This window comes from Plectropomus leopardus, chromosome 1 (genome assembly GCF_026936395.1).
Source record: "Plectropomus leopardus strain MGB_pleo_1.0 chromosome 1, ASM2693639v1, whole genome shotgun sequence".
In the NCBI taxonomy this organism is placed as follows: Eukaryota; Metazoa; Chordata; class Actinopteri; order Perciformes; family Serranidae; genus Plectropomus; species Plectropomus leopardus.
The window spans coordinates 23,563,532-23,589,425 of NC_142176.1; the positions used below are offsets into that span (position 1 = coordinate 23,563,532).

A 25,894-nucleotide genomic window follows, 5' to 3' on the forward strand; every position below is an offset into this window, starting at 1 on the left:
GCTCAATCGCATCACGTGACAGACCCCAAAGTTGTAGTTATATGATTTGGCCATTATGCTTGACCCGCACATCACATGACATAAAAGATCTTATAGTGCGTGGCCTCCTTTTGTTGGTCAGTCATGTAGCGTGGAAGTAAAAGTAATCAAGTATTGTGAAAATGACAGCGATCTGATGACTTTCAATCTGTGTAGTTAGCTTAAACCTTTGAAACATCAGCAAACTGGCTGTATTTCTTTCTAAAATGTGGGAAGAATGCAGAGCAACAGAAGAAGAAATGACCCAAAAAATTAGCAATAAGTTATTAAAAAGTACAAGAAAATTCCCTGAAAAGTAAGAAAGTAAGAAAAACAAGCAAACAAGGAAATTACCTGTAAAAAGTGCTTAAAAATGTAATAATTTTGTCATCTAATTTTAATTGTGCAATTATTATTATTTTTTTGACTTTTTTTCTAGCTTTTTTCTTTTTGCCCCAGATTTTTTTTCCTAGCTTTTATACAATAATTTTCTAACACTATTTATTTATTGCAATTTGTGGAGCATTTCTTACCAAGTTGCTTGTTGCCTTTTTTCCATACTTTTGAAAGAAATCAAACCAATTTGCTCATAGTTCTAAGGTCTAAATACCTAAAAAGCAGCACAAGAAAAGCTGCTCCAGGTTTCAAAGAGTTAGGAAACGGCAAATCGAATTCATTTGTAAGAAACATTTCATACAAAGTAGCAATTCTTATTGCATAAAAGAACTACAACACGACAAGACAAAAAAGAAGAGGTGTTGATGGGAAATGATGGTGGTATTTTCAAGGTTGAACATTGTTTCTCTCTGTCCTGCAGGCGTTTTATGCTCAATGATACTCTGTTCAGCGAACTGGTCGAAGCGTCCCGTGACTTACCTGGAAACAGATGGGCAGTAGGTGGCAATGCCCCTACAATGGCTGGTCGCATGGCCACCGAGGGATGTGATATATTGCTAGGGGGGAGTTTCAGCCCCGATTTTACTGATGTCCTGTCCCAGCGCATTACAGGTACACACACGACACACACATTCAACTCCACCTCCTCTGCCTTCTCTGTGTTTTCTCACCCGTGTCCTCTTCACTGTCACGCCCCTGCGCTAACCAGCCTCTGTCTCTCCAGTGGCAGGTAACATAGTTGATGAGCCAGACATTCATCTCATCCTGGAGTATCCAGCCGGTGCTAACTGGGGTCACTATACCGCACGTAGAGCCAACAGGTATGTGTTAATTAAGCATTTGGTGAATATTTTAAGAATCTTTAGAGATCATTACAGTGAACTGTGATAAAGCTTTAGCCAGAAGCTTGTTTTTCCACCATGCACCAGTAGCCTGGATTTAATTAATATTGTGAGTAATATAACCATGTGTTGTGTTGTGTTGTGTTGTGTTGTGTTGTGTATAAATTCAAGCCTCCACTGTATTTGAATCTGACTGTGCTGGGCTCTGTAGGTATATCATCCACAGCGATGACCATAACCCCTACCTGGACTCCATGGAGGACTTTGCAGAGAAACTTATAGACTTCAATCCAGATCTGCTGGTGGTGGGTGGGCTGCAAATGATGGATAACTTCCCCTTCCAGTCAGGTAACAGGAAATTGATGACAACCTTTTTATTAGTTGCTGATTTGGGATCTCCTGCAGCAGTGCCCGCTGCTTTGTGTCTCAAAGCAGAAATGGGATCTTGCTGAACATTTTTTGGTTGACAGTTTTTTACTCAACCCGAGTTTGCTGAAATAAAAGGTAGGTTTTAGAAAATCATGTGATTTAAAGAAAGCTAACTTTTGAAACAATTATAAAGGGCGATTTTACTTTTCGTTAAAGGAAATGGTCTATTCTAAATTACACTTACCTAGTAGAAAAATGAACCTTCAATGCAAACAAGATAAAAGAGTGCTGAAGTCAGACTATCACAGTTTGACATTATTTCACTTACTTCATTCCTTGTCTGGCTACTTTTGTCCTCTTTTCACCTCTTCCCTTCATCATTTCAGGGGAACGAGAAGCTCTCCTCTCCCGCTTGGCAGAAATCCTGTCCTCCTCATCTCCGCAGATTGGAGTCCATTTTGAGATGGCCAGTTTTGTAGAAGAGAGTATAATGGAAGACCTTCTTCACTATGTCATTCCACATGTATGTATGATTGAACAGTTATATTAATCAACACATTAATTAATATGGCAGAAGACTAGAACAATTTCATGAACACAGGTGTGGCAAAACAAAATGTTTCTCCCTGAAAAATTCCAATGAAGTGAAAAGGTACAAGATGTCTGACAAATCATACCAGGAAGTTTGAAACTAGATCTGTTTATGTAAATGTGCTGAATGCATTTCTAACCAAATCAGTTGTGACTGTATTTGTTGCCCTGTTTTTGAAGAGTTAGATTATTTTTTACATCTGTTTTGTATTCACATGTTTATATAAGAATATTTTTTTATGTCTTGCTGTATTAAAAAATCGCACGTTTAGTAGATAAAATTGAGAACATACTGCAAAAACCACCCGATGTAGCAAATATTCTGCCACAGATATCCATTGTTGTCCAGTAATGTCCATTAAAACCACACTGTTGTATTGGTGTCCTCGAATTGCCATCAAAGGCCCTGACACACCAAGCGGACAGTTGTACTATTGCTCAATGTTAGGCCGTCTATGAGCATCTGTCGCTGTGGTCTTTGCAGTTTGTCCTACTCTATTAGCCCTCGTTGGCCCTCGTCAGCTCTTGCTGCTGTTTTTTCAGCCGATTAAGCATAATGAACCGACATCTAAGACCGCGAAACCCATCAGTGATTGAAATCACTCTGATTATCAGTTCAGCTCAGCACATGAGTAGAGACACAGAAGTGAGGAAAGTAAACATAAAGCTAAAGTCAAGAGGGTGTGAAATTAAACAAACTTTTTATATGAAGTAAGATTATTTTTCTTAAGCCACTGAGCTCTTCAGCAGAAATGTTTCATGATGGTTTGTGTTAACACTGGATGGTGCTGTTATCACACAAGTGCCAACCTGACATCTGCCTGACACAGCTATGTTCAGAGGTCAAAGTGTAGTTGATTCCTTTTTTCCATTTTAACCACACTTGCTGTGTTGATCACAGAAGAAGGATTTGTCATTCAGTACGACGTTAAAGCTTCTGTTTGTTTTTCTGAAAATGCAAAGCTCAGATTAAGGCAGGTCCTCAGTTTAATCACTATCCTGATTCTGCTTTCTCAGGCGGACTCTTTAGGAATGAATGAACAGGAGCTCCCGAACCTGCTCAGCCTGCTTAAAGGCTCCAACATCAAAGTGTTGTCGGACCCAAATCCTCGTGTAGCGACTGTCCTAGACCAGATGAGGGAAGTCTATCGCATTTTGAACCAGCGCTTCAAGGATGCCAGTGTAGAAAGTGACACAAACAGTCCTAAAACTAAGCCACTGACTCGGCTCCATGTCCACACGCTGGCCTTTCAGGCCATGATCGTGACACGCGGCTCCCAGTGGAAGAACACCATGTCAGCCACCGCCAAGGCCTCTCTCACAGCAAACCGCCATGTCTGTGGCTCTAATGACATTGACCCCAGCAAGGCGAGGCTCATCATGGACGACTCCTTCTCTGTTAGCCGGCAGGAAGGCAGCCAACGTATCCCTCTGCAGGAGACCAGGCCCGTCAGCTGCTGGGATGAGGAGGACTACGAGATCTGCGTAGCGCCAGTGCTGGTGTGCACTGAGGTTTTCCAGACTGCTGGTGGAGGGGACAACATCTCAGCCGCTGGTCTGGTGCTGCAGATCTAGAGGACACTATGGTCTATCTGTGTCTAGTGCTCAGTACATATTTCTAAATGATGTGACTCTGGAAACTTGATCTAGATGTGATGCAAAGTACCTGATTGTGAATCGTATCAGGCTGATGCTGTCGCCCTGGTGTCTCATGGCCCAGGTGAACCGCAAGGAAAACTGATTATCATTTGTAGGAGTCAGATGATGGGGTGCTGTGGTTATTAATCAGGTTAGATGACCAGATTTAAATATATGAGCCCATTTTTGATTTTGGAGGAGGATGCAGTGAAAAACTGAAACAGTCCAACTTTATAGTTTTGTTAATGGAGTGAAGTCTATCTTAAACAGACTTTCTGCAGTTAATTCTCAGTTAGGTGTGTGTGTGTTTACATTGGGATGGAGGCTACGATCACTGATTTCATCCCTGTTTCATTAACTTTAGCATCGTGTTTTATTTACTTTCGTGAAGGAGAACATTGTAAGAGGCACTGCCCAGCTCTGTCCTACTTGTTGCCAATCATCTGACTCCTGTTCTCTTCTTCTCCAAGGCCTTACGAGACTTTGCCTTCAGTCGGGATTAGATGGAGAGGGATGAGGTCTTGATAAAGCCCATACAAAAAATAGTTTTGTTTAGGGTATTTGCAGACAAAGCTGCACTATTTCAGCTGTAGGGTAAATTCTCTTTGTGACTTTGTGACTCCACTATGCAGCAAACCTATCCAGAGTTCACCTACTTAAAAAAAATCTTCGCTTCCCACTAGAAAACAGGACTTAGACCACCCCCGTCTTGCATTATATGCAGCTTCAACCTAAGGCTATAAAGATAACAACCTGGCAGTTTTAAAAGGTTACACTTGAATCCTTCTCAGGGCTTTATCCGGCCTCCTCCCTCTCCTATCTTATTCTTAAAGGCAAAGAAAGATTTAAAGTAGAAGGCTAGTAAGGTTATTGCCTCCGTTCTTCCTAATGTGAAAAATGTGCATACTGTTTGGGTGTGTTTGATTAGTTTTAAAATCGTCATTCCTCTGTGTGTCTGTTGCAGTGCAATAATGCAAAAACAATGTTAAGAGACCACTGTTGGTAGCTGGATATGATGTCAAACTTCCTCTCTACCTCCATGCTCTTTCTCCACCTTTTTCCCTTTACCTGTTACTTTGTTCCTTTGTCCCGCTTTTCTATTATCTGTTATATCTTTTCTAGTGCTTGTTTATGGCTCTTTGGGGACCAAATAACCAGTGTGGACTGCCCATTGCTGCAAAGAAGAAGTTAGGGGGCTGGATACAGTGGAACACAAGCTCATCTCTGGATTTAAGGGGTAAGGCTTGACCTGAATCTATTGTGTTACTCACCGTGAATCCCTTAAATTTGTGAAACAGTGGACCACACAATAAATATCGGTCTTCATTATAAGACTAAAAGCCAGATATCTCTGCCTTGAATTGGCCATCAACTCCCATTTTACTCTTTTTAGGGTTGAAATCACTTTTGTTTAAACTGTATGGGAACAAACCATTTTTCTCATAATCAGACATTCCACCACAGAGACAGCTTTAGTTATATTTTCGATACAACATACAAGTATGTTCAACAAGTATACTTCATCATCCGAGAGGAGTGTATTATTTTCTTGATTACACAATAAAAATTTCTGTTAGTTTCTCAAAAATGCTCACAAAATCCCTTTTCTCTGAGGAACATGCATTCATGTTAAAATGCAACAAGTATGAGCTAAAGAAATCCCTTTAACTCTTTATTCTGTGTGTCAGACTGTACCGATTAGATGCTGTTGTTCAATTATGCTAAAGGTAAATGAGCCTTATTTTGTTCAGACTTGTGGTGTTTAGTGAAAAGGGAATCTTTAATACAGACTTTTTCTATCACTGTAGCTTTCTGTTTTAGTTTCTGATGTCTTACGCAGTGGTCAGACAACAAGAGTCACGGGTCATGTATATACTGTGAAATTAGGTTTGTTTAAAGCAGAACTTGCATTCATGTTCGGATACAGAGCTGCTTGTGTTTGCATCCATATCATGTACTTATCTAAACTTTAGATAAATCACGTCATCCATGCTCCAACTCTGTTTAACTGTTTCATGCATGCTAACTATTCAATGCAAAATTACCTAAGATAAAATGTTGCGCTGATTCAGCAGTCATTGCTTTGTTATTTTCTCATACTTTGAGTCATTTATTGTAAAGGTTCTCCAGTGGTGATGCTAGGCCCGGGCAAAGCAGCCCGGCGAGGCCCTTATGGTTTCCAGCTGTTATATGGTAGCTAAAAGGGGCCCCACATAGGAGTTTCTTAGAGCAAATGCACTGTATAGTGCTTTTAAAGGACGTTTAAGGGGGGTTATTGTTGTCATTACGAGATATTCCAATTGGAGTTGCCATCAGGGGCATATGTTTTTCCACAGGTTTTATGAGAGGTGTGCGTAAACATTTGCCTGGTTCCCCTCTTCTAAGGTTTACGACCATCATAGCTTCAAACTGCAGTTGTTTAAAAGCTAATACTTTGAAGGTGTAAGGATTTTTTTCTTGAATTAGCCCTGAACCCATGAATTCTTCTGAGTACTGTGCGATTGTCACATCTTGCCATCTTTGTCACATCATAAATCGGCATTATTGAGGTTGTTTCTATCTTCACACTCCCAACATTGAACACATTGCTTTTTTGCTGTTTTCCCTGTTTGTCCATTAGCTGCATGAACTATCTGACTTTTCGAATAATTAACCAGGTTACCTTCTGTTTATGATACTACCACTGGACCCAGATATAATCATCAAACAAAAAATATTCTCAGGAGAGTTACAGTGTTTCTGTCATGATCCCATTTGTATGACTCAGATATCTTTTAATATTGAGATTTTATATTGGCAGGCTAATACCCTGCAGCTTGGAAGGGGTTTGCACCAACACATGACATAAAACCTTTAATTTATTTCTGCTGCCTGTCATCTGTGCACTGTTTGCAAGAATCCTTGCCTGCCTTAATTATTTCTAGAAATTTTATTAAAAAGCCATCTCTTTGATGTCTATCTTCACTTGCACAACAGTGCTCTGCAGTTTTTGGGCATTCGTTCCACAGTAGATCTGTAGCACTGGAGATTTGTCTCGGCCTCAAGGACACTTTGTGAAGGTCTTGATTGGATTTACTTGGTAAAGATGATTAGTTGATCTAATATATATTCTAATATATATTTTTTCAGTCATGCCTTTTATTGTTTTCATAAGAAAGCAGTGTAAACAATCTAAACCATGACAAGTAGAATTACATGAACATATGATGACAGATGAAAAAGTAAAAGTATGTAAAAGAACAAATTATTCATGAAAAAAGAGAAAATTAAAATAAAAAATATATAACTAAATTAATTCACATAAATTCACACAATAGGTCAAAGTGTCAAAATCAATCATGAAATAATAAAATAATAATAGTAAAGATGTATACTAGTAGTAGTAAATATTTAACAATATGTCAATATATAGTAAAAAACTATTTAGGAGACAATACTTGTATTTAGCTCCTCCCCCAAACTTGAACATATACCACCTGTCTGAACTACAGAGCTGTGACTCAGTATGTAAATAGCTGGAAACGTAAAACTACTGAATGTTTACCAAAAAATATTGGACTGCTCCCACATTGATACATTACCCAAATCTGCCGATTTAAGCAAACAGTATTTCACCTGAACTGAAAGGCAATTCTGCAACCATTATTAAAAAAAATATATATTGACCGTTATCTATAATACTATATCAGAACAACAAGCCCACAATAAAACATGCAGACATGAAGGGAAACAGCAGACACACTGTGACACCGTCTACACGTCGGGGTCGATGGTCAGCTGGCTGATTAAGTCTCTGTAATAGATGAGGCTCTTCTCGTTGTCAGCGAGTGCTGTCAGCATCTCATCCATCTCCTCTTGAGTGAAGAGCTCACCTGAGTCAAACACAACACAGCCATGGTTAAAAAAAACAAAACAGTTTGTGTAATATTGGTTGTTTTGCAGAAGTAGTTCCCACACATATTTACCAATGAACATTTGTGGTTAAGCAGAGGGCTTGTGCTTGCTAACTTTACCTGCTTGTTAGACATTCCTGACATCAACTAGCTGCAAAAACTAAAAAAAACAAAAAACAACCTAAAATATAATAATTAAAATAGACGACAAATAAATCTCTCTTCACATCACAAAGTAAAAACTGACAGCCTGGTTTTTACCTTCCTGTGTCATGTACTTTGTTAGCTCCTCAGGCTCCAGGTACCCTTTCTTGTCTTTGTCCAAAACCTGTAAACACAGCAAACAGTGTTTTTGCCTTCATACTTTACCAAGTACCAGTAGCTAACGCTGTGACGATGATAGCAAACTGCTGACAATAAGTAATTCAGAGGCTCAAACTTAATTTAGATACTGTGCTGGCACTGCTACAGTACTGAAGTAGATGAGATAACAGAAGATCATCTCACCTCAAAGGCCTGAAGCAGAACGTCCTCAGGGATGGGAGGGAACCTAACACACACACACACACGCACACACACGCACGCACACACACACACACACACACACACACACACACACACACACACACACACACACACACACACACACACACACACACAAACAAACACCATGCTATTTGTGTTTGGTGCTTACAGTATGCCAGAACCACCCTAGTTGTATTGACATGACATACCACTATGATTGAAACATGATGGCATTACCATAGATAGCTTCTTTTAGTAACTTCCAAACTCAGTTTATGCTTCAGACTGAACTATACTGTGATCATTTAACCCTTTAGAATCTGGACTGATATGAGTTTTGTTGTGCTGCGTTCAGATGCCTTTCACAAGCATTCTGACCTCTGGGACCTAAGAAAATTGGTTTGATTTTGTTTTAAAATGTGGTAAAAAAGGCAATGAGCAACTTGGCAAGGAATGTCTAGCAAATAAGTGAAATATTAGAAAATAAATTAGTAAAAGGTGTCAAGAAAGTGACTTGAAAATTACCTGTGAGGAGATTATTAGATATTATCAAAAAAGGGAAATGTCCAGAAATAAATAGTTTTTATAATTATATCATCATATAGTTGTACAAAAAAAACCCCATTTTATTTTATTTTATTTTATTTTATTTCAGCACTTTCTGATGGTCATTTGCTCATTTCTTTTGTTTTTTACTTAACTTTTTTTTCTTATTTTCAAGTTATTTACTTGTAACTTTTTACTATATTGTAATTTTTTTTGCCATTTATTGTTAAGTTGCTAATTGCCTTAATCCTTTGATTTTGAAAGAAGTCAGGCTAATTTGTTCAGGTTTTAGAGGGTTACTTGGGAAGATGCTAAGGTTGTCATTAAAATGATTACCATAAATGATTTGCTAAAACATAAAGACCTATTTGCATCACGATATATAATACAACATGATGTGTATCAGTCGAGAGTAAACACTGGCGATACCAGAGCAGTCTTACTTGTGCTCCAGCAGCATTTTGGTCATGACTGGGAGGAACTTGTCCAAATGGATATATCCTGCATGGTCGTCTTGAACCTGGTTGAACAAGACAAGGCTGCTATGTTTTGGTCTTGTAACCAGAAAACTGAGAACTTAAAAACAAAACATATTTACATATATACAACAACATAAACATATAGAAACATATTATTTTATAATATGTAGTTGCAATTTCAAGCTCATGGTAATACATTATTTGCCCTACAACAAAACAAAAACATTAAATGCATTTTTCACATTTTAATAGTGACTCATTTGAAAAGTGTAAATCCCTTTTCATGACTGCACACTTGAGGAGAGCCACATTCAACAAGACATTTTATTCATCCAGAATAAAAGCAAAATGTTGATAAACACTGTTCTGACCTCAGCTATTAGGTCACGTAGGTCTGCTTGAGTAGGGAAGCAACCCAGTGAATAGATGATGGTGCCAATCTCCCTGGAAAACAAACATCATGTTAGATAACTATCCTTGATGGTGTGATGGAGGCGTGTGTAGGATTTGAGGACATTGGGGGCTCATGTGTAGGGGAACAAAAGGTTTGGAAGGTATGTTTTCTTGAAAAAAAAAGGGGGGTGATTTCTAACATTTTTTGGCTACTTTTATTTCTTTATTTTTTATGTGTGCTTTTTTTTTCCTTTAAATTTTTGGTATTTTTTTAAAACCCTTGGAAGATTTTTTTTTCCCTTTAAAAGTTTTTGGTGATTTTTCTCTTTAAAAACTTTTTGTTGATTTTTTCTTTTTCTTTACATTTTTTTGTGATTTTTCTCTTTAAATGTATTTGTGATTTTATTTCTTTGGCAATTTTCTTTTTTCTATGACATTTTTGGCATTATTTCTCTCTCTTTTAAATTTTTGGTGATTATTTTGGTGATTAAGAAAACGTGCCTTCAAAACAGGCTAAAATTACTATTACTCACTACTATATTACTATAAAAATATTTGTAGCTTAAGTGAGGATCAAAACAAACAAACAAAACAGCCACCCGGGGGCTATTGCACAAAAGTACACCACTGTGGTTTGAGATAATGACGACTATAAGACTGACAAAATATATTAAGACAAGCCAGTAGATTGTTTGATGTAGTGTTAGTTTTAATTTATCATCCTGGGACAAGTCAAGCCAATTTTATTTAAAAAGCCCGTTATCACAAAACACAGTTTGCCTCAGAGGGCTTTACAGCATTCGACATCCTTCTGTCCTTAAACCCTCACATTGTCCAAGGAAAAAATTCCCCCAAAAAACCCTGTAACGGGATAAAAAAGTGACAGCAGTGGGAGCCATCATCACCCCACTCTGCTGCTGGAGCTCACCCGACATCCACTGTGTTGTTAGACTCGTAGTCAAACGCTTCAAAAGCCGCTTTAATTTTCTTGTGGACATCTGACACGATAGCCTCTGATCAAGAAAGAGGAAAATAAGAGACAGAACCAAGAGGCAACCTAAAGTCTTTCAAGCAAATAACTTTTAACCACCGATCCATAATTTTAAAAGGTAATTTTTTATGGCGCATTTATTGTTAAACACGAGAGTTAAAACGGGTAGATAGACGCTACAATGGTAAATAGCTTAGTTAGTACTATGGTACCAACCTGAACTTTGCATGCCCTCCGCCATGTTCGCCTGATTGTTATTCTGTTGCCTAGAAACCGACGGGTCCTGCCGGTGTCAAAATAAAACAAACTAATAAAGCTATCCAGCTAAACTAGCAAGATGGCAAGAACATTTTACTTAAGACACCTGGTTTATTGATCACATTCAAAAATCCAAATTTCTCCAAGACTGAACAGTATAGCCTATAATTAATTTGTTCATTATTTTGGCTATTTTTGTCATTCATAAAATCTAATTTTTAAAGACACTGCCCTCAAATAGGCCTACAATTTAATAATAATAATAATAATAATAAAAAACAGATCTCAATTAATCTGTTAAAGCAATATTAAGCTTAATATGTCATTGAAAAATTTAACCAAAACTAACCAAAAACTTAATTTATGCAAATCGTCCAGCTTTATTAACTAATTAGGTAAACCCCTGTGTTCATACTTGTATCTATTTTATTTTATTCTATTTTTGTCCATCTGGTTTGTCTCATTTATTTTCATTTGTAAATTTTCATACTGACCATGCGAATGTATTGTTTTCAAAGCTGTTGATAAAAAAGTAAAAACAAAAAAAAAAACCCTGAAAGTGTCGGAGTAAACAGACTTAATAAAAACCCAAAGCCATATCTAATGAACCCAACTACATTTTAAAATTCTGCATTGTAAGACATGTCAATCTCTGTACTTAGAACAGTATACAGTGTAAGCCCTAACTTCTTATCTTTTTTTTCTTCTTACAGATCTTTTGGCAAGAGACTGCTACCATGAGCGGATTTTGAGACAATGGACCCCTGGGCACAAGTAAGCAAAGGCCCCCACCACCTCTCTTACACAGGAGCAAGACATACACCAACTGAGCAATTTAACGTTGAAAAGACGTTCAATTACTATTGTACATCTATTGTTAAGGTTTAAAGGGAAAGTTTAGTACATGTCTAGTTTAAGCCTAGATGAAAGAGAAAACAGAATCTGTGCATATGACAAAAATAACCCCCCAAAAGCCATTCATAATGTAAATGTCAGACTGTGCAGTACTATTGTTAATTATTTACAGGTTTTTATGTATTTTTAATATATTTAATAATTATTTTAAAATATGATCTAAAATCAGGCTATATGTAGGCTAACTGATAAATCCTAGTCTATAGTAGTCTCTTCTGAGGTCATTGACTTTTTACTTTTTTTTTATTTATTTTTTTTAAGTGATCTTATTGCATTGTGAATATGTTGTGTATGGTACTTCTATGTGTCTTTTATATCTTTTGTATGTATTGTCTTGCTCTTATCTGGACCATTGAGTCTGTAATAAAGTTTATTATTATATTATTATTATTATTATAACAAGGCTAAAACTTGGAGATGAGGTTTAAATCATGTGTATCGCTCTATGTGAGAGTTTTTTTGTTGGTGTTTTGTTGGTAGTGCTCTGACAAAATGCTAGTTGGCAGTGGGGCAGACTTTGTGGTGGTTTCGTATCTCTTTGTAGTCCTTATGCTTCTCTTGTTGGCTTTTTGTCTCTTTGTAGTAATTTTCTTTCCTTGTGGTTGTTTTGTGTCTTGTTGTAGCCATTTTGGTTTCTTTGAGGTAATTTTGTGCTTTTTTTCTTTGTTTTGTGACGCTTTGTAGTCATTTTGAGCCCCATGTGGTTGTTTTGCCAGTTTTACTTACATTGTGTTACTCGTTAGTTCCTTTGCATCTCTTTGTCAGTTTGAGTCCCTTCGTGGTCGTTGCGTGTTAATTTGATGTAACATTTTGCACGTGTAGGCCTGGGTCTGTTCAGCCTTGATGACCGCTTCCAATGATGTTTTAGTTTTACCCTTATCAGTTTTCTTATGCTACATTCAGATGCCTTTCACAAGCTATTAGACTTGGAAACCTGAGCAAATTGGTTTGATTTCTTTCAAAAAGATAAACGGAAAGAAGGAATGAGAAACTGGGCAGGAAATGTCCCACAAATTGCAAGACATTTGAAAGAGGTGACAAGAAAATTACCTAAAAATCCATTTTAAAATGTATGTGAGTAGAGATAGTGATCATGGTCTGTGATTGTATGGTTACATGTTGTTTATCGTGATTAATTTGGCTTTGTCAATAACACAACGTGATCCTCAGAACATGGCAGCCCATTTAAAATGTTTATCAGAGGCATGACATACTCTTCATATTCTCTACTCTGCCATCCACTAAACTCTTATATTATAATGGGGAATTTAATTTTTCATCTGCTAAATTCAATGAGAGAAGATGAGAGAAAGGGTATTTGAAAAAAAAAAAAGCATTTTTAAAATCCTTTAAATAACCTCACTCAGGATCCAAAGTAATCAGAGAATAAACAATTTACTTAAAATTAGTTTGAAATATTTAATATTTTTAAAGATAACAGATCACTAAAACAATCCATATGTTGGCAAAAATAAATAAATAGCCCGCATTTGGGCTCAGCAGAAAGAAAACAGCAAAACAGTAAAACCAGTAAGCTCGTGGTGACACTGGGAGACCAATCATCACTTATCACTGATAAGTTAAGAACATAATATGACATGATGTTATGATATATTTTCTGCAGATATATGGCACCCTACCATAATGTTTTGAATTTGACAAACAGCTCTGAGAGCCTCTAGTAGGCTATAACTTACCTGCTGAGAACAACATCTGGGTTACACACATCTGTAGCAAGACATAATAAGTATACATTGCCTTGTTCTGACAAACCAACAAATTGTCAATGCATGAGACAGAATTAAAAACATAGGGTCAAAAAATGTTTGCTTTATTTTCTCCAGATGTATAAACCAGAAATGGTTTAAAAAGGGCAAACAAACAAACAAACAAACAAACAAAATGATAACAAACAGTAAACCCTTTCATACTGTAAACACATTCAAGTTTGCAAGTAAAGACTGAATTTAATGTTATATTAAATTACATGTTTAACATTTCAGTCAGGGCTTTCTGGCCCTAATTATGAAGCTGAACATTTTTAAGCCTGTAGCCTAAAAAACGGTAGAGGGCTATAACGCATTAGGTACTCATTTAGGGCACAATGTGTTCTGCATTCAGTGGTTCCCAACTCATTTAGGCACAACAAAATCCTTACTGAAATAAAGGTTTAGTGGATTGTAAGTGTGTGAAAGGACACAAAGACTTACCTAAATTTATTCAGTAAATGAATCAAATCATTCTCTAGGGAAAGGAAATACTTGAGGAAGACCAAATGTAATCTTTTGGGTAAACTGTCTTGTCTCTAAAAGAGACTAGTGTAACTAAACAACAGTCCGGTACATAACTGCTAGGTGCATATCCTCAGCCAGTCAGACACAAAAAGACCAATCAATGTGTATATGAAACAACAGCCTCTTCACAGAAAAATAATAAAAATGCCAAATAAATACAATAAAAGCAAAAAAAACAAATTTAAATGATTTAGGTGATTTACTTTTTTATGTGCTGGGAAAAGGAAAAAAATATTTAAAAGTACTCATTCGTATTAAAGGTGCAATTTGTAAGATCTGAAAAATTTTAGTTAAAAACATTCCAAAAATGAACTAACTTTATCAACAGAGTGGGAAGAAGTCACACTTTTGTTGTATATATGTGTATATATATATATACCTTCACATGATATGCACCAAACACACACAAAGGGAATTTCAGCATTTGTATTTATCTAATGTTTCCTTGTAATAAATGGCAAAACATGAAAGGTTTTTTGTGTTGACAATAACTGAAATGAAAAAACTGGACCTGCTGGAAAGATATCCACAGGAATCTCAGTTTTAACACTGAGAATGGGTGAAATATTGGCCCCCATTCAGTTGGACTGGGTGCATGGAAATTACAAATTGCACCTCTAAGGATGGCTTATTTTTTATAACTAATATTGCATTTTGAATTCAGGACTTTTGTCCCTTCTGCAGCTCAAGAAATCTTCGCATTTGTAATAATAACCAATAGTTACTAGTTGTAGAAAAGTTTTCAAATACAGTGACAGGAATACTTTGAATACATTCATCTTCTCATTAATCAGCGTGTTTAACAGTCAAATTAAATAGACAGTATAGTCTCAGAAATCAAGAGGAAGATTATTTGTGGGGTGGAAAATTAAGAAGTCCCCTTAGTGGTATTGTGTGAACCATCATGTGAGCTGGTTTCACATCTCCGGTTGTCCCTGATGAACAGGGGCATCGTGGTCCTGCTGTTGATCTGCATCTGGGGCTTCTGGTATTTGCTGTTCATGTGTTTGTTTAATGAGCTCCTCTTCTTCTGTCTTTACTTCCAGTTGAGGTTGCTCTTCATCTTGAGGCTGCTGCTCCTGGTGAGCCTCCTCTCTCTGCTCTGCTGCTCCTGCCTTCTCCTCCTGCTCCTGGTGATGTGCATTGTTGTTGCTGGAGTCCTGTGGTGGGAAAGGTGAGTTAATATTACTACAGGCAACCATAAATGAAACATCAAATATATTTTCAGTATTATCACTTACATGTATCTAATGACAGAAACAAAGCACAACATTTGACAAAACATTTGCAAATTCAAGGAACACATACTAAAGAGATGTGCGTGATTAGTCGACTAGTTGATTAAATGTTGCTTCCCTTGCTAGTCAGCACCAGAAATACTAGTCGGTTTAACTTATAAAAATTATCAAGATTTTATCCAATTGCATTTACCCAGTGAAAATAGTTGTTAATAATCAGGCACATTTCCTATTTTTAAAATACATATAATTTTTAAAAACATTTATTTAGTGGGTCTTGTTTTGTAAGATAATGTTCAGTGTCCATAGTGCAGTCATTTCAGCGGCTTGAAATATGATTTGGTTATTGGAAAATGTACTCAAAGATATCAAGTGGCTCCGATAATATACAGACTATTTTTTTCTTAATGTTTAACTTTATAGATTTAATCGTTCTCAATTTTTTAACGTTTTTTTTTTTTTAGTGCTTTCTTACTTTCAGACTGGTCAACTACTCTAAACGTCGGTTTAAACACCTGATAAATTCATCGTTAGGCATAACGCATACTTGTTTGTTATTTTTTATATCATATATTTGATGCCTTAATATTTTGTAATGATTTTATACATTTGCAAGTAAATGCTTGCAAGTGGACCTTGGGCTGAGATATACAGTACATATTTATCCATCAAAATGTACCACTTATTTATAACTGTATTTCCTGAAGACAAAATCTCAACAGTGATAACATCACAGATTTTTCAATTATTTCATCAATCATACTGCAGGACTGCCCTGCATTTTAATTAAGTGCACTGATTTTTTTTCTGCTGTGGCTTGAAGGCAGTTATTATAAGAAAGGGAGGTGTAAATGTACAGTACCTGTGTGTGAGGTAAAGACGGCGACAGCAGCTCAGATGGGGCCAACAGGCCATCCTGGTTTAGATCCTGAGACTGGAGTAAAAAATCCACCATAGACACCACCTGGAGTCAGAGCACACCACGCGCACACACAGATACACACACATACTCGTCAGGTCAGATAAACAGGCCAAAAAGTGTTGCAAAGTGTTAGGTATACACAAGTAGACAGCCACTGCTCCTCACCAGCTCGTTGGCCTGTGCACCAGGTGTATGATGGGTGTTATAGTCTGAAAGCAGCTTCATCATTTCCAAGCCATCCAGGAGCCCACTGCGATCATAGTCGTATAGACCAAACAGGAAGAACACCTCTGACACAAAGCAGGAGAGGACTGTCATGTTTAACACCATTTGATTCTCTGCAATGCTATAACTGCAGAGAATATACTGTATAAAACTCCTGTACTGTAAATACACAAACACAGTAACAGTAATGTTAGATGAATCTCTGGTCATTAGATGTAAAGCAAAACTAGAATTATGCCTCTTTGAACCATCAAGTTGCAGTTTACATCCATGTCTGTCCAGACTCAAATGTAGCCATGAAAGCTGATGACACTTCAAATACGGTTGTTGCTTCAAAGAAACAACCATTTCTAAAATGTGGATGTTTCACACACACCACACAAAAGACCTATACAATCAGGGCAGAAAAATGGGCATGATTAGAGTCACCAATTCAATATCTGACCAAATGTCTCCCCTTCTGTCCCTGAGATTTGGTGTGGAATAATAGCCAGAAAACATTATAAAGTCACAGTGAGGTTGGCCTTTGACTTTTAGGATGTAAAATATCCAAATCTTAACATTTTTTATTACTTACTCTTGTGAAATTTTGTCACAATTAGTGTATACATTCTTGAGTTATGGTCAAAAAGGTCAGTTGTGAGGTCAGTGACCTTTGACAACCAAATTTTATTGATTCTTGAGGCCAAGTGGACATTTGTGCCAAATTTTGAAGAAATTCCCTCAAGGGCTTCTTGCGGTATCCTTTTTACAAGAATGACAGATGCAAGGCCAGATTTACCTTGACCTTTGACCCATGACCACCAAAATTTAATTAGTTCATCGCTGAGTCAAAGTGGACATTTGTGCCTAATTTGAAGAAATTCCCTCCAAGTGTTCCTAAATTATTTAAGTTCCTGAGAACGAGATGGACGGACAACCCAAAAACATAAAGCCTCTAGCCACAGCTGTCACCGGTGCAGAGGCAAAAATATTCAACATGCCAAAAAATTGGATTGGATTTGGATTTTCATTAGAGCCTCAGACATTGTTTAGTATTTCAGTAAATAGCTGTAGTATGCTGAGTATGTATAACTGGTAATGGTGATTGAAGGGACGGCCCTGTGAAGGTGGAGGTGTCTACCTTGCTCCCAGGTGCTGATTTCTGGTCCTTGTTGGCCATCCTTCAAACTGGATTGAATGAAACTTTGCCGCAATCTGTGTATACACAGAACAAAATAGGTATCAAATTAATCAGTAATACATTTAGAGCCAAGAATGAACACTGAAGGATCAGATTTTTTCAAGCCTGCAGTGGCTTAGTAATGGTTTCACCATTGCTTGCGGTTACAATCAGACTCTGAATCTTTCTCTGTCATACTCTTGATTTTTATTCAGGCTGACTGCAGGCACAGTAGTAATACTGTGTAACACTGTGTTATTTTTTTAGTCACAGGAGGGCAGCATTCGTTGCCACTGAGTATAGCTTGTATCTAACTAATATGGCTCCAGGAGGAGGTGCCACCTCAGCAAAAAGCTCTGTGCTCAAAGGAAAGTTATACCAGTATTTGCTGATTTTCCAGTTTCCCTTATTGTTTTGGGAAGCTAGAGTCACATCTCACAGGAAGCAGATAGAAGGACGACACACCTGGGGCAGCAGTAATACTTGTTAAACCTGTGAGCTGCCCTGTTGTTCTGTGTTAATAATGTGTTAAATGATGGGGCTTGTTTTAGACCACTCTGTTGCCCAAAGTTTACATAAGGAGCTTTCGGGGTTTTTTTTTCATCTAATCTGTCTGATTTGATCTTAAGATGCAATTTAGTTCAATGCACAGGCCTTACATTAAGTAATGCTCACACCCTGGCATCACTACTGCAACACTCATCTTACAGTTGAAAAAGTTTATATTAGCTGTAATTGCCACTGAGTCTTAACCTCGGCCTCCTGTGAATCAGTGTGCGTTGTTTGTGTAGGGAGGAGCACAACACATTAGCTGACTAACATTTTTGTGGTTATAAAGTAGACTTAAGCTAACACAATGATAGAGTAGTGTACACATCATATCTTATGAGCCAGGGGAAAGAAAGAAGCTGCGGCCATGTTGTCACCATCAGCATGACACTAAGTCCACAAAGTCGTTGTGATCTAATTTTGTGTCCTAAATAAATTAAACCTAAGATTCAGTGATATGGGCCAGTTCAAACTGCTGCATAGAGTGAGCTGAGATACCAAGGGTGAGCTATATATTTGCATTATTTATAAGGACAATCTATATTTTGATTTCACATTTCATAATTGCAGCATAAAGCTATGTATTGCACATGTAATCTTATCAGTTTATGGTGCATGCAATTAGCACAACACAGCAGCCAAAGTCCACAGAGTTGCTAGACAGCAGCTGCTGAGTCCACTAAAACAGACTACAGGTTGACAGTAAATGTAATACCTCTTATGTCATACTCTGAGATGGCTTTCAAGCTGCATTTTGAGTGCTATGTTTAGTGAAAACAGACAGACTGCATCAATCCCTCTTTTTTTGAGAAAGTAATTATGAGCAAAGTCGTAGTTAAAAATGAGCTGCATGTATAACAGCATCACATTATCATCATGTGTCACTCACCCGCGGTCCTCCTCTCCAGAGCCAAAGGGATTGGCTAGTGCTACTACATTGGGGCGGGCATTAAACGATTCCTCCCTAGAAAATAAACAAATAAGGATAGAAATTAGGAAGTTATACTATTTCATATTTTTTAAAATGTATTTTCTTTTTTTCTGATAAGTGACAGAGGTGAAAGAAAAGGTGCTCCTTCTGCTGGCCATAACAACAGAACTATGTCCTCCATGCACGAAGCATACTTAATTTGCCATGTTTTGCAAAAGATCTGCTGAAAATATCCATTTTATATCTTGTCCATTCTGATATTGCAGCCATTGGTTACATGCTCATTGTGCAAATTAATTATAAGTTATAAAAAGCATCAAGTATGCCCCAAAATCTTGCAGTATATTTAGTTTAAAATGTTATGGTTTTATATGTGTGAAAAAGAGACTGAAACTTGGGAAAAGGGAGGAGGGGTTACCTTTGTGTCCCGGGTTGACCTGGTGCAGCCTGGCACAGTTGCATGAACAGGTATAGGGACAGAACACATGGGACTAACCTGCCCAGGTGAGACTCCATGAACACACCTGCAAACACAGCTACGTTATAGCCTCACATCACATATACACAAAACACTGTGACAGGATGATACCATGAATTTATCTGCCCAAATGTCATAGAAAACAAGCACACTATACAGCACTAAATGGCCTCAGGACTGAAGACAATTGTGATTGTCTTGTAGGATACAAAGTTTTTATGCTCCCCACCTGTGGAACAAGCTTCCTGACTATGTGAGGTCTACTAAAGCTGTTAACGCATTTTAGTCAGGGTTTAAAACATTATGGTTCACTGTGGCTTTCAGGTTAACTCGGTACATAACTTTTTCTTCTTTTTCTTGTACCTCTTTTTCCCCCCAAACATTTATTTATTGTTTTTTAAAGAAACAGTGTGTAGGATTTAGTGTCATCCAGTGGTGAGAACTGCAGATTGCAGTCAGCTGAAACTTCTTCCATGTGCCAGGTGTTAGGATTCTGTCAGTGGGAGCCGAATTATCCGCAGAGGTCCCAGTCATTGGTTTGTCTGTTCTGGGCTACGTAGAAACATGGCGGTGCAATATGGCAGCCTCCATAGATTAGGACCCGCTCTTTATGTGTATATAAAAGGCTCATTCTTAGGTAATGAAAATACAACAGCGGACAACGAACAACAGCACAATGATAAATAACAGAAACAGTAACAGTTAGCCCAGTCTTCCTGTTCAGCTCCAAAACAGTTCCTCTGGTGAACCAGTATCTTGAAAATCTCATCATCATCATAAAAGTCAAGTGGGTTGATTCTGTCTCTCACCTTTCTTTGGGGCACTTCATTTTTTTGCTCAATCCAGTCATTGTAAAAGTTAAATCTCCTCAACTGTAGGTTGAAAGTGAAACCTGAATCACAGTATCAATTGTGAGTTTAAAGTTCTGGTGCAACCAAATTATATTTAGAGTAGAAACTTAACTGAGATATTAAGAGAGGTTTAAATTGAATATTTCTTAATTTTAAGCTATAGTTATAAAGTTTGGTGCAAGACCATTTAAATTTCAACCTATGATTTAATCAGGTTAAGAAGTTAATCATTGTTTGTGCAATCCAGCATAAGTCCTACACACTGGACCTTATATGTGATTTTAATGATTTCTTATTGTCTCATATTGTAGGCCTATATCAAAAAAATATAATGTACATTATGCCCCAGTAAAGCATTTTGAATTGCCTTGTGTCAGAATAGTGCAAAATAAACTTGCCTTACCTTATTGAGAAATTATGACTATCATGTATCTTTAGATGGTTATAAAATGATAAAACAACGCTAAAATATAGAAATACACCCTCTCTGGGACATTACTCATCTGGCCCATATGACAAAGTCTATTACAACCTTTACATCTATTTATGGCTCAGCACAGTCAGTCATTGAATATATACACTTGTCTCCATTGCTAGAGGCAGATGTTCCACACACTGTATATTTAGATGCAGGACTGGGATGTGCACAGCATACCCGGAATAACTAACTACCAAACGTTTCTGTAGCTTTCCCATATGGAATAGCAGCGACGCTAACACACACACACACACACACACACACACACACACACACACACACACACACGATTACGGCTCACACCAACTGACTGTAGCATTATTACAGCGCACAAACCTATGCTTTGTGATAAAGTCATATTGTCCTCGAGCTCTTACAATGGAAGAGAAACAAAACATAAAACCGAAATAAAACAAAATAACCGGAGGGATGATTAGCAGTAGCCTGAACTAGTTTAGCCAATTGACCGTACGCATTTATTAAGATGTAGATTAAATATGTATGTGAACGGAAGTAACATATGGACACTAAAACACGCAATAATATCCAAATAAATACACGCCATCATCCCGTATCTCTCCACTTTAAATGATAATGGACCTACCTGTGTGCATAGTTGATGTGTGGACAGTAAAGAGGTTTAGTTTTGCGTTTTAAGTTTCACATCTGGAGGACACCTCTGCTACGCACCGCCCTGCTCGCGCCTCCCGGTCTGCACTGCGCAACGGCGGCGGCACGCGCGCTCCCCGCCTGCCACGGAGACCGGAGTGTTTTGGTCAATGACAGAGTCCACGTGGAAGAGCAGAGCAGCGCAGTATGCGCAGGCGAGGCAGTCAGCCTTTGTGCTCCTCTCCACGGGTTTTCCGCCACGTCCGCACCAACAGACGGATTCCGGTAGTGCGCGAGGAATCTGCCACATTTCATATTCAGTCTCACTGAGCTTGATATCAGCTACACCATAGGCAGTGTTGGTGTATAGACATTCAGAGCACCCCCTCAATATGTGTTTAAATTTTTATTATTATTATTATTAGTATACTCTTAGTTGACCCCCAAAAGAGATCCACTGTCTAGAAAACTTTCACATCTGGGTCCTGACATTAAATCAGGAGTAACATGCCTCCGCACGTTCTTGACTCAGATTTAAGTTTCATTCAACACATAAAAAAAGGTGACCAAAACAGCTTTCTTTGATTTAAGAAATATTGCAAAACGCTGAAAAACATATTCGTGCTTTTATTTCACACCGATTAGATTGTTGTAATGAACATTTTTAAACTACATCTGACAGCCTATTTATTTAGTCTGGCTTTTAATTAACCTAACTCTTTTATTTATTATAATATAACAATTCTGCTATTTGCACTGTTTTAACTGGTCTCTGCGCTTTTTACTTTGACATTTTTATCTTCTTTCTCACCACATGTATTTAATTCAGTCAACATTGGTCTTCTGCTACTTTTAATTTTTTATTGAGGGAGGCAAATGCACATGTCCCTATCATTTTATTATGAAGACAATATTTACAGCAATGCCATTTTAGATAACAGCACACAGTGTGCAAAATGATGCTGCTAACACAAGGAGACAGTCCACACAATAATCTGCTTTTAACAACAGACAACAACATGGCATTACTGTGTTTAAGTATTTGCATCATAATTTTACAGCCATGCACCAAAGCAGGATTAAAGTATGTACTGCACTTATTTGACCACAAGATGTCCCAGTAACTCTTTAATTAAATTGCTTATTTAAGGAATTATATAGTGAGTCATGCCATACTTGTAGCTGCAAAACATTCATTAAAAGGCAATTATGAATGTAATACTTAGATCATAAGTGTGCTAGATAAAATATGCTATGCTATGCTGGCTATGCTATTGTAATATAGATGTAATTTCAGGATGAGGCACGTGTGAAGGGTTTCAGCGGCTACATGGTTTATTAATTAAATCAATTACAATAGCTCAATTAAGGAAATACATGCATAGGCACACACACACACACACACACACACACACACACACACACACACACACACACACACACACACACACACACAGGTCAAGGTAAATAACCCAGTAAATTCCCATAGCTCTGCAGTGTAATCATTATACTGATCTTCCACTGGCTCCCTGGGGTGTTAATTCTGTTTTTTGTTAATCGCACGGCATTGATAAATGGTTGCTGTGCAAATTTCAGACCTTTTTAATGGCCACAAAGGGGACATTTTTCTCACATAGATTACTGAACAGGCCCATAAGGCAAAGGTTCAGGGGCTCAAAATGTCAATCCCCGCTCTTTGTTTCAGACATTTCTAGGATTTTAGGTCATCTGTGGGATTTTTAGGACATTTCTAGGATTTCAGCACATTTCGAAAGCTATATGGACATTGCTATGTTTTTAGGACATTTTTAGGATTTTAGGAAGTTTCTAGGATTTTAGGACATTCCTATGATTTGAGGTCACTAGGGGCTTAGCTTGGACATCTGTCACAGGGTGTGGAGGATCCCCCTCTGTAACGGTTTTTGATAAACAAGTTCTATTTTGATGCAGGCTTATGCACTCTGGCACCTAAAGTACAAAACCACTTCCCAGAGTGAAGTACTTTCTGTATATTGTGAATTGGAAAATAGTTTGGGGGCCACCTGGCACCCTGCTGGGGGCCATATGTGGCCTGTGGGCCGTAGGCTGAGTATCACTGATCTAGGTCTCTATATAATGATAAAAATGCTAAGGCTGGTTTGTGACTGGGATTTCTACCTAAATCGTACAAGGTGTCACATAAAAGAAGCATCTCATAAAATTCACCAGAGTTCAGTGTGTCGTGGACAGACATTGTGGCGCCTCTAAACAGTCACTAGGCTGCAAGATAGATCCACCAGGACAGGTTGAGTTATTGAGCTTGTTATTGCATCTATGATGCTGTTATATGCATATTGCATACAATTGAAAGTTAGACCTCAAAACACTCACATACTCACCGTGCTTTGTATCACCAGTGAAGTTACTGCAAAATGGCATAGACTACATTCTTGGTTCTCTGGACTTTATGGGAAAACTGTGGAACTTAGATTTAACATCATCATCTTCACATATGCATGCATCAACGTAAAATTCATTATTCAATATTTTTAATGACTTGTCTGTTTTAAATCTCAGAATGGCGACAGTCTGCTTTGCCGTTGCCTGCTGCTGTGGGATTTCTTTCACTTCGCCCCCACCACTCACTCGACCTGGCCATTCCCCCTCATCAGCCTCATCACCTCCGCCTAGTGCTCCCACCTGCTCACCGTCTCCAATCAAGCCAGTATTTAAGCAGCCTCACTCCACTTATTCTTTGCCAGATTGTCTTCGCTTCCATGCCTGACCTTCCAGCGCTCACTCTTGGACTGTTTTCTTGGTTTCGACTCGGCTCACCTCTACCTTTCCTCATCTCTGCCCTCTGTCTCCGACCATGAGTTTTGCCTGTGCGCTTCTTGGTTCTCGTCTGCTTGTGGCTGTGCGATGTTCTACTGGTTCGGCTCCGTCGAGAGAGACTGGCCGTCTTCAGAGCAAAACATCTCCTCCCTGTGAGTGTTGCGTATGAATCGTTCTGCTGGTACATAGATTCCTCGATTTCTTCTTTGTCGATCCCGTTTCCTGCCCCCCCTTCTGAAGTCCCCGCTTTTCCCACAAGCTCCCAGCTGTAAGTGTTTCTGCAACTTACCTGATACATTCACCTGCCAGTCCACTCCACGTTCACAATTTTACCCACTCAAACTCTGAACTATCACCTGTGAACATGAGCTCGCCCCAGTCTCTCTACGAACTCAGCTCGACCCATGAACTCTGCTCCACCCCAGAACTGATAACTGTTCCTACTTACCTGCAACCTGTTTATACTCACCTCTATTCAACCTGCCAAAAGATTAAATAAAAGTCATTACCCACCACTCACCTGCTCTGTTGTGCTGCAACTGGGTCCTACCACACCTTGTTACAGCGACATTTTAAAGTGGGCTAATAACCCCAAATCCCCCTATGTTATTTCCTTGTTCGCTTAGATTTTATTCCTGCGTCATTAGGTTTTATTCCCTCCAGTAATAGACTCAGAGTGCTAAAAATAGAAAAACTACCTGTATATGCCAACAAGGCCGCATGGTGAATACGTAGATATGCATTTGGTGGTGGCAGCAATGCTTGACAAGGCTGAAGAGTTAATGTTGATGGTTATAGCAATCAGTTTGGTTCATGTAGGGTTCCTTTAGGTGGTTCTAGGGATGAATTAGGATTTTCTGCGCTAGGGTTGTGCGATATGACCATATTACATCATGAAGAATAGGAATGTGTCCATGATCCGCCATCAGAGAGATAGTTGTATCTTGCCCATTCTATCTGTTGTAGTTTTATGCTCATACACGCAACGCCTCCAAACTTTTTTGCCTGGACTCCAGAATGCGGTTTGGCCCTGATGGTGGCTGCAGGCAGGGCAGCGCGACAAACAGAGCTAAGCTTCTTCCCAAGGCACCAAAGTGTCTGAATGAACCAACAGACAAATATCCAGAGGTGGAAAATGAGTTTGTTAGACTTCTAAAGACTATTTTGTGTTAGTTTCAGGTTTGGTCAGACTTTGGATGAAAGTATTTGGAGCGCTTTGCTCCGTGTCTCATCCAGCAACTTGTGTGCTGAGCTCTCATTATTATTATTATTATTATTATTATTATTATTACTACTACTACTACTACTACTAGCGGCAGATGTAGTGATTTGGGGGCCTGTGGCCACAGGCCTTATTTTCAAAAGTTCTTTTAATTTATGTCCTCAGTGTACTCAGTGATAATAAATAAATTCCTGAAGGAAAAAGGTTAGGGAGTTTTAACCTACCTTGTGTTCCAATATCGATACTACCATACTATTTAGTATGCCA

The 25,894-nt window shown here is 38.2% G+C and overlaps 3 protein-coding genes across 4 annotated transcripts in view; 1 reads left to right on the forward strand and 2 right to left on the reverse strand.

The window, feature by feature from the left end:
• The window catches only part of adpgk2 (ADP-dependent glucokinase 2), a 30,528-nt gene extending 5,078 nt beyond the window's left edge, over nt 1-25,450 (forward strand). Inside the window, exons 3-10 of one of the 2 annotated variants that reach the window (XR_015776687.1) lie at nt 836-1,026; nt 1,139-1,235; nt 1,468-1,604; nt 2,012-2,148; nt 3,234-5,091; nt 11,653-11,713; nt 15,195-15,322; nt 24,148-25,450. Coding sequence is in view for 1 of the 2 variants with exons in the window: in XM_042496940.2 (XP_042352874.2) it covers nt 836-1,026; nt 1,139-1,235; nt 1,468-1,604; nt 2,012-2,148; nt 3,234-3,791 (1,120 nt within the window). In the remaining variant the exon portion in view is untranslated. Of the gene's footprint in view, nt 1-835; nt 1,027-1,138; nt 1,236-1,467; nt 1,605-2,011; nt 2,149-3,233; nt 5,922-11,652; nt 11,714-15,194; nt 15,323-24,147 lie in introns of those variants that run through there. The other variant, XM_042496940.2, reaches the window with a different exon arrangement.
• On the reverse strand, nt 6,640-10,929 carry drc8 (dynein regulatory complex subunit 8). Its single transcript, XM_042484593.2, has 7 exons — nt 10,898-10,929; nt 10,619-10,703; nt 9,669-9,741; nt 9,262-9,338; nt 8,255-8,297; nt 8,009-8,075; nt 6,640-7,726 (listed from the first exon to the last, which is right to left on the reverse strand). Exons 1-7 carry the CDS (start codon nt 10,920-10,922, stop codon nt 7,608-7,610), a joined length of 489 nt encoding a protein of 162 aa, XP_042340527.1. The 5' UTR covers nt 10,923-10,929; the 3' UTR covers nt 6,640-7,607.
• cgref1 (cell growth regulator with EF-hand domain 1) lies at nt 13,665-21,735 on the reverse strand. Its single transcript, XM_042489591.2, has 7 exons — nt 21,587-21,735; nt 19,594-19,699; nt 19,134-19,208; nt 17,657-17,730; nt 16,474-16,598; nt 16,249-16,350; nt 13,665-15,308 (listed from the first exon to the last, which is right to left on the reverse strand). The coding sequence occupies exons 1-7, from the start codon at nt 21,594-21,596 to the stop codon at nt 15,066-15,068; spliced, it is 735 nt and encodes a 244-aa protein (XP_042345525.2). The 5' UTR covers nt 21,597-21,735; the 3' UTR covers nt 13,665-15,065.
• Nucleotides 25,451-25,894: the final 444 nt, after the last annotated feature.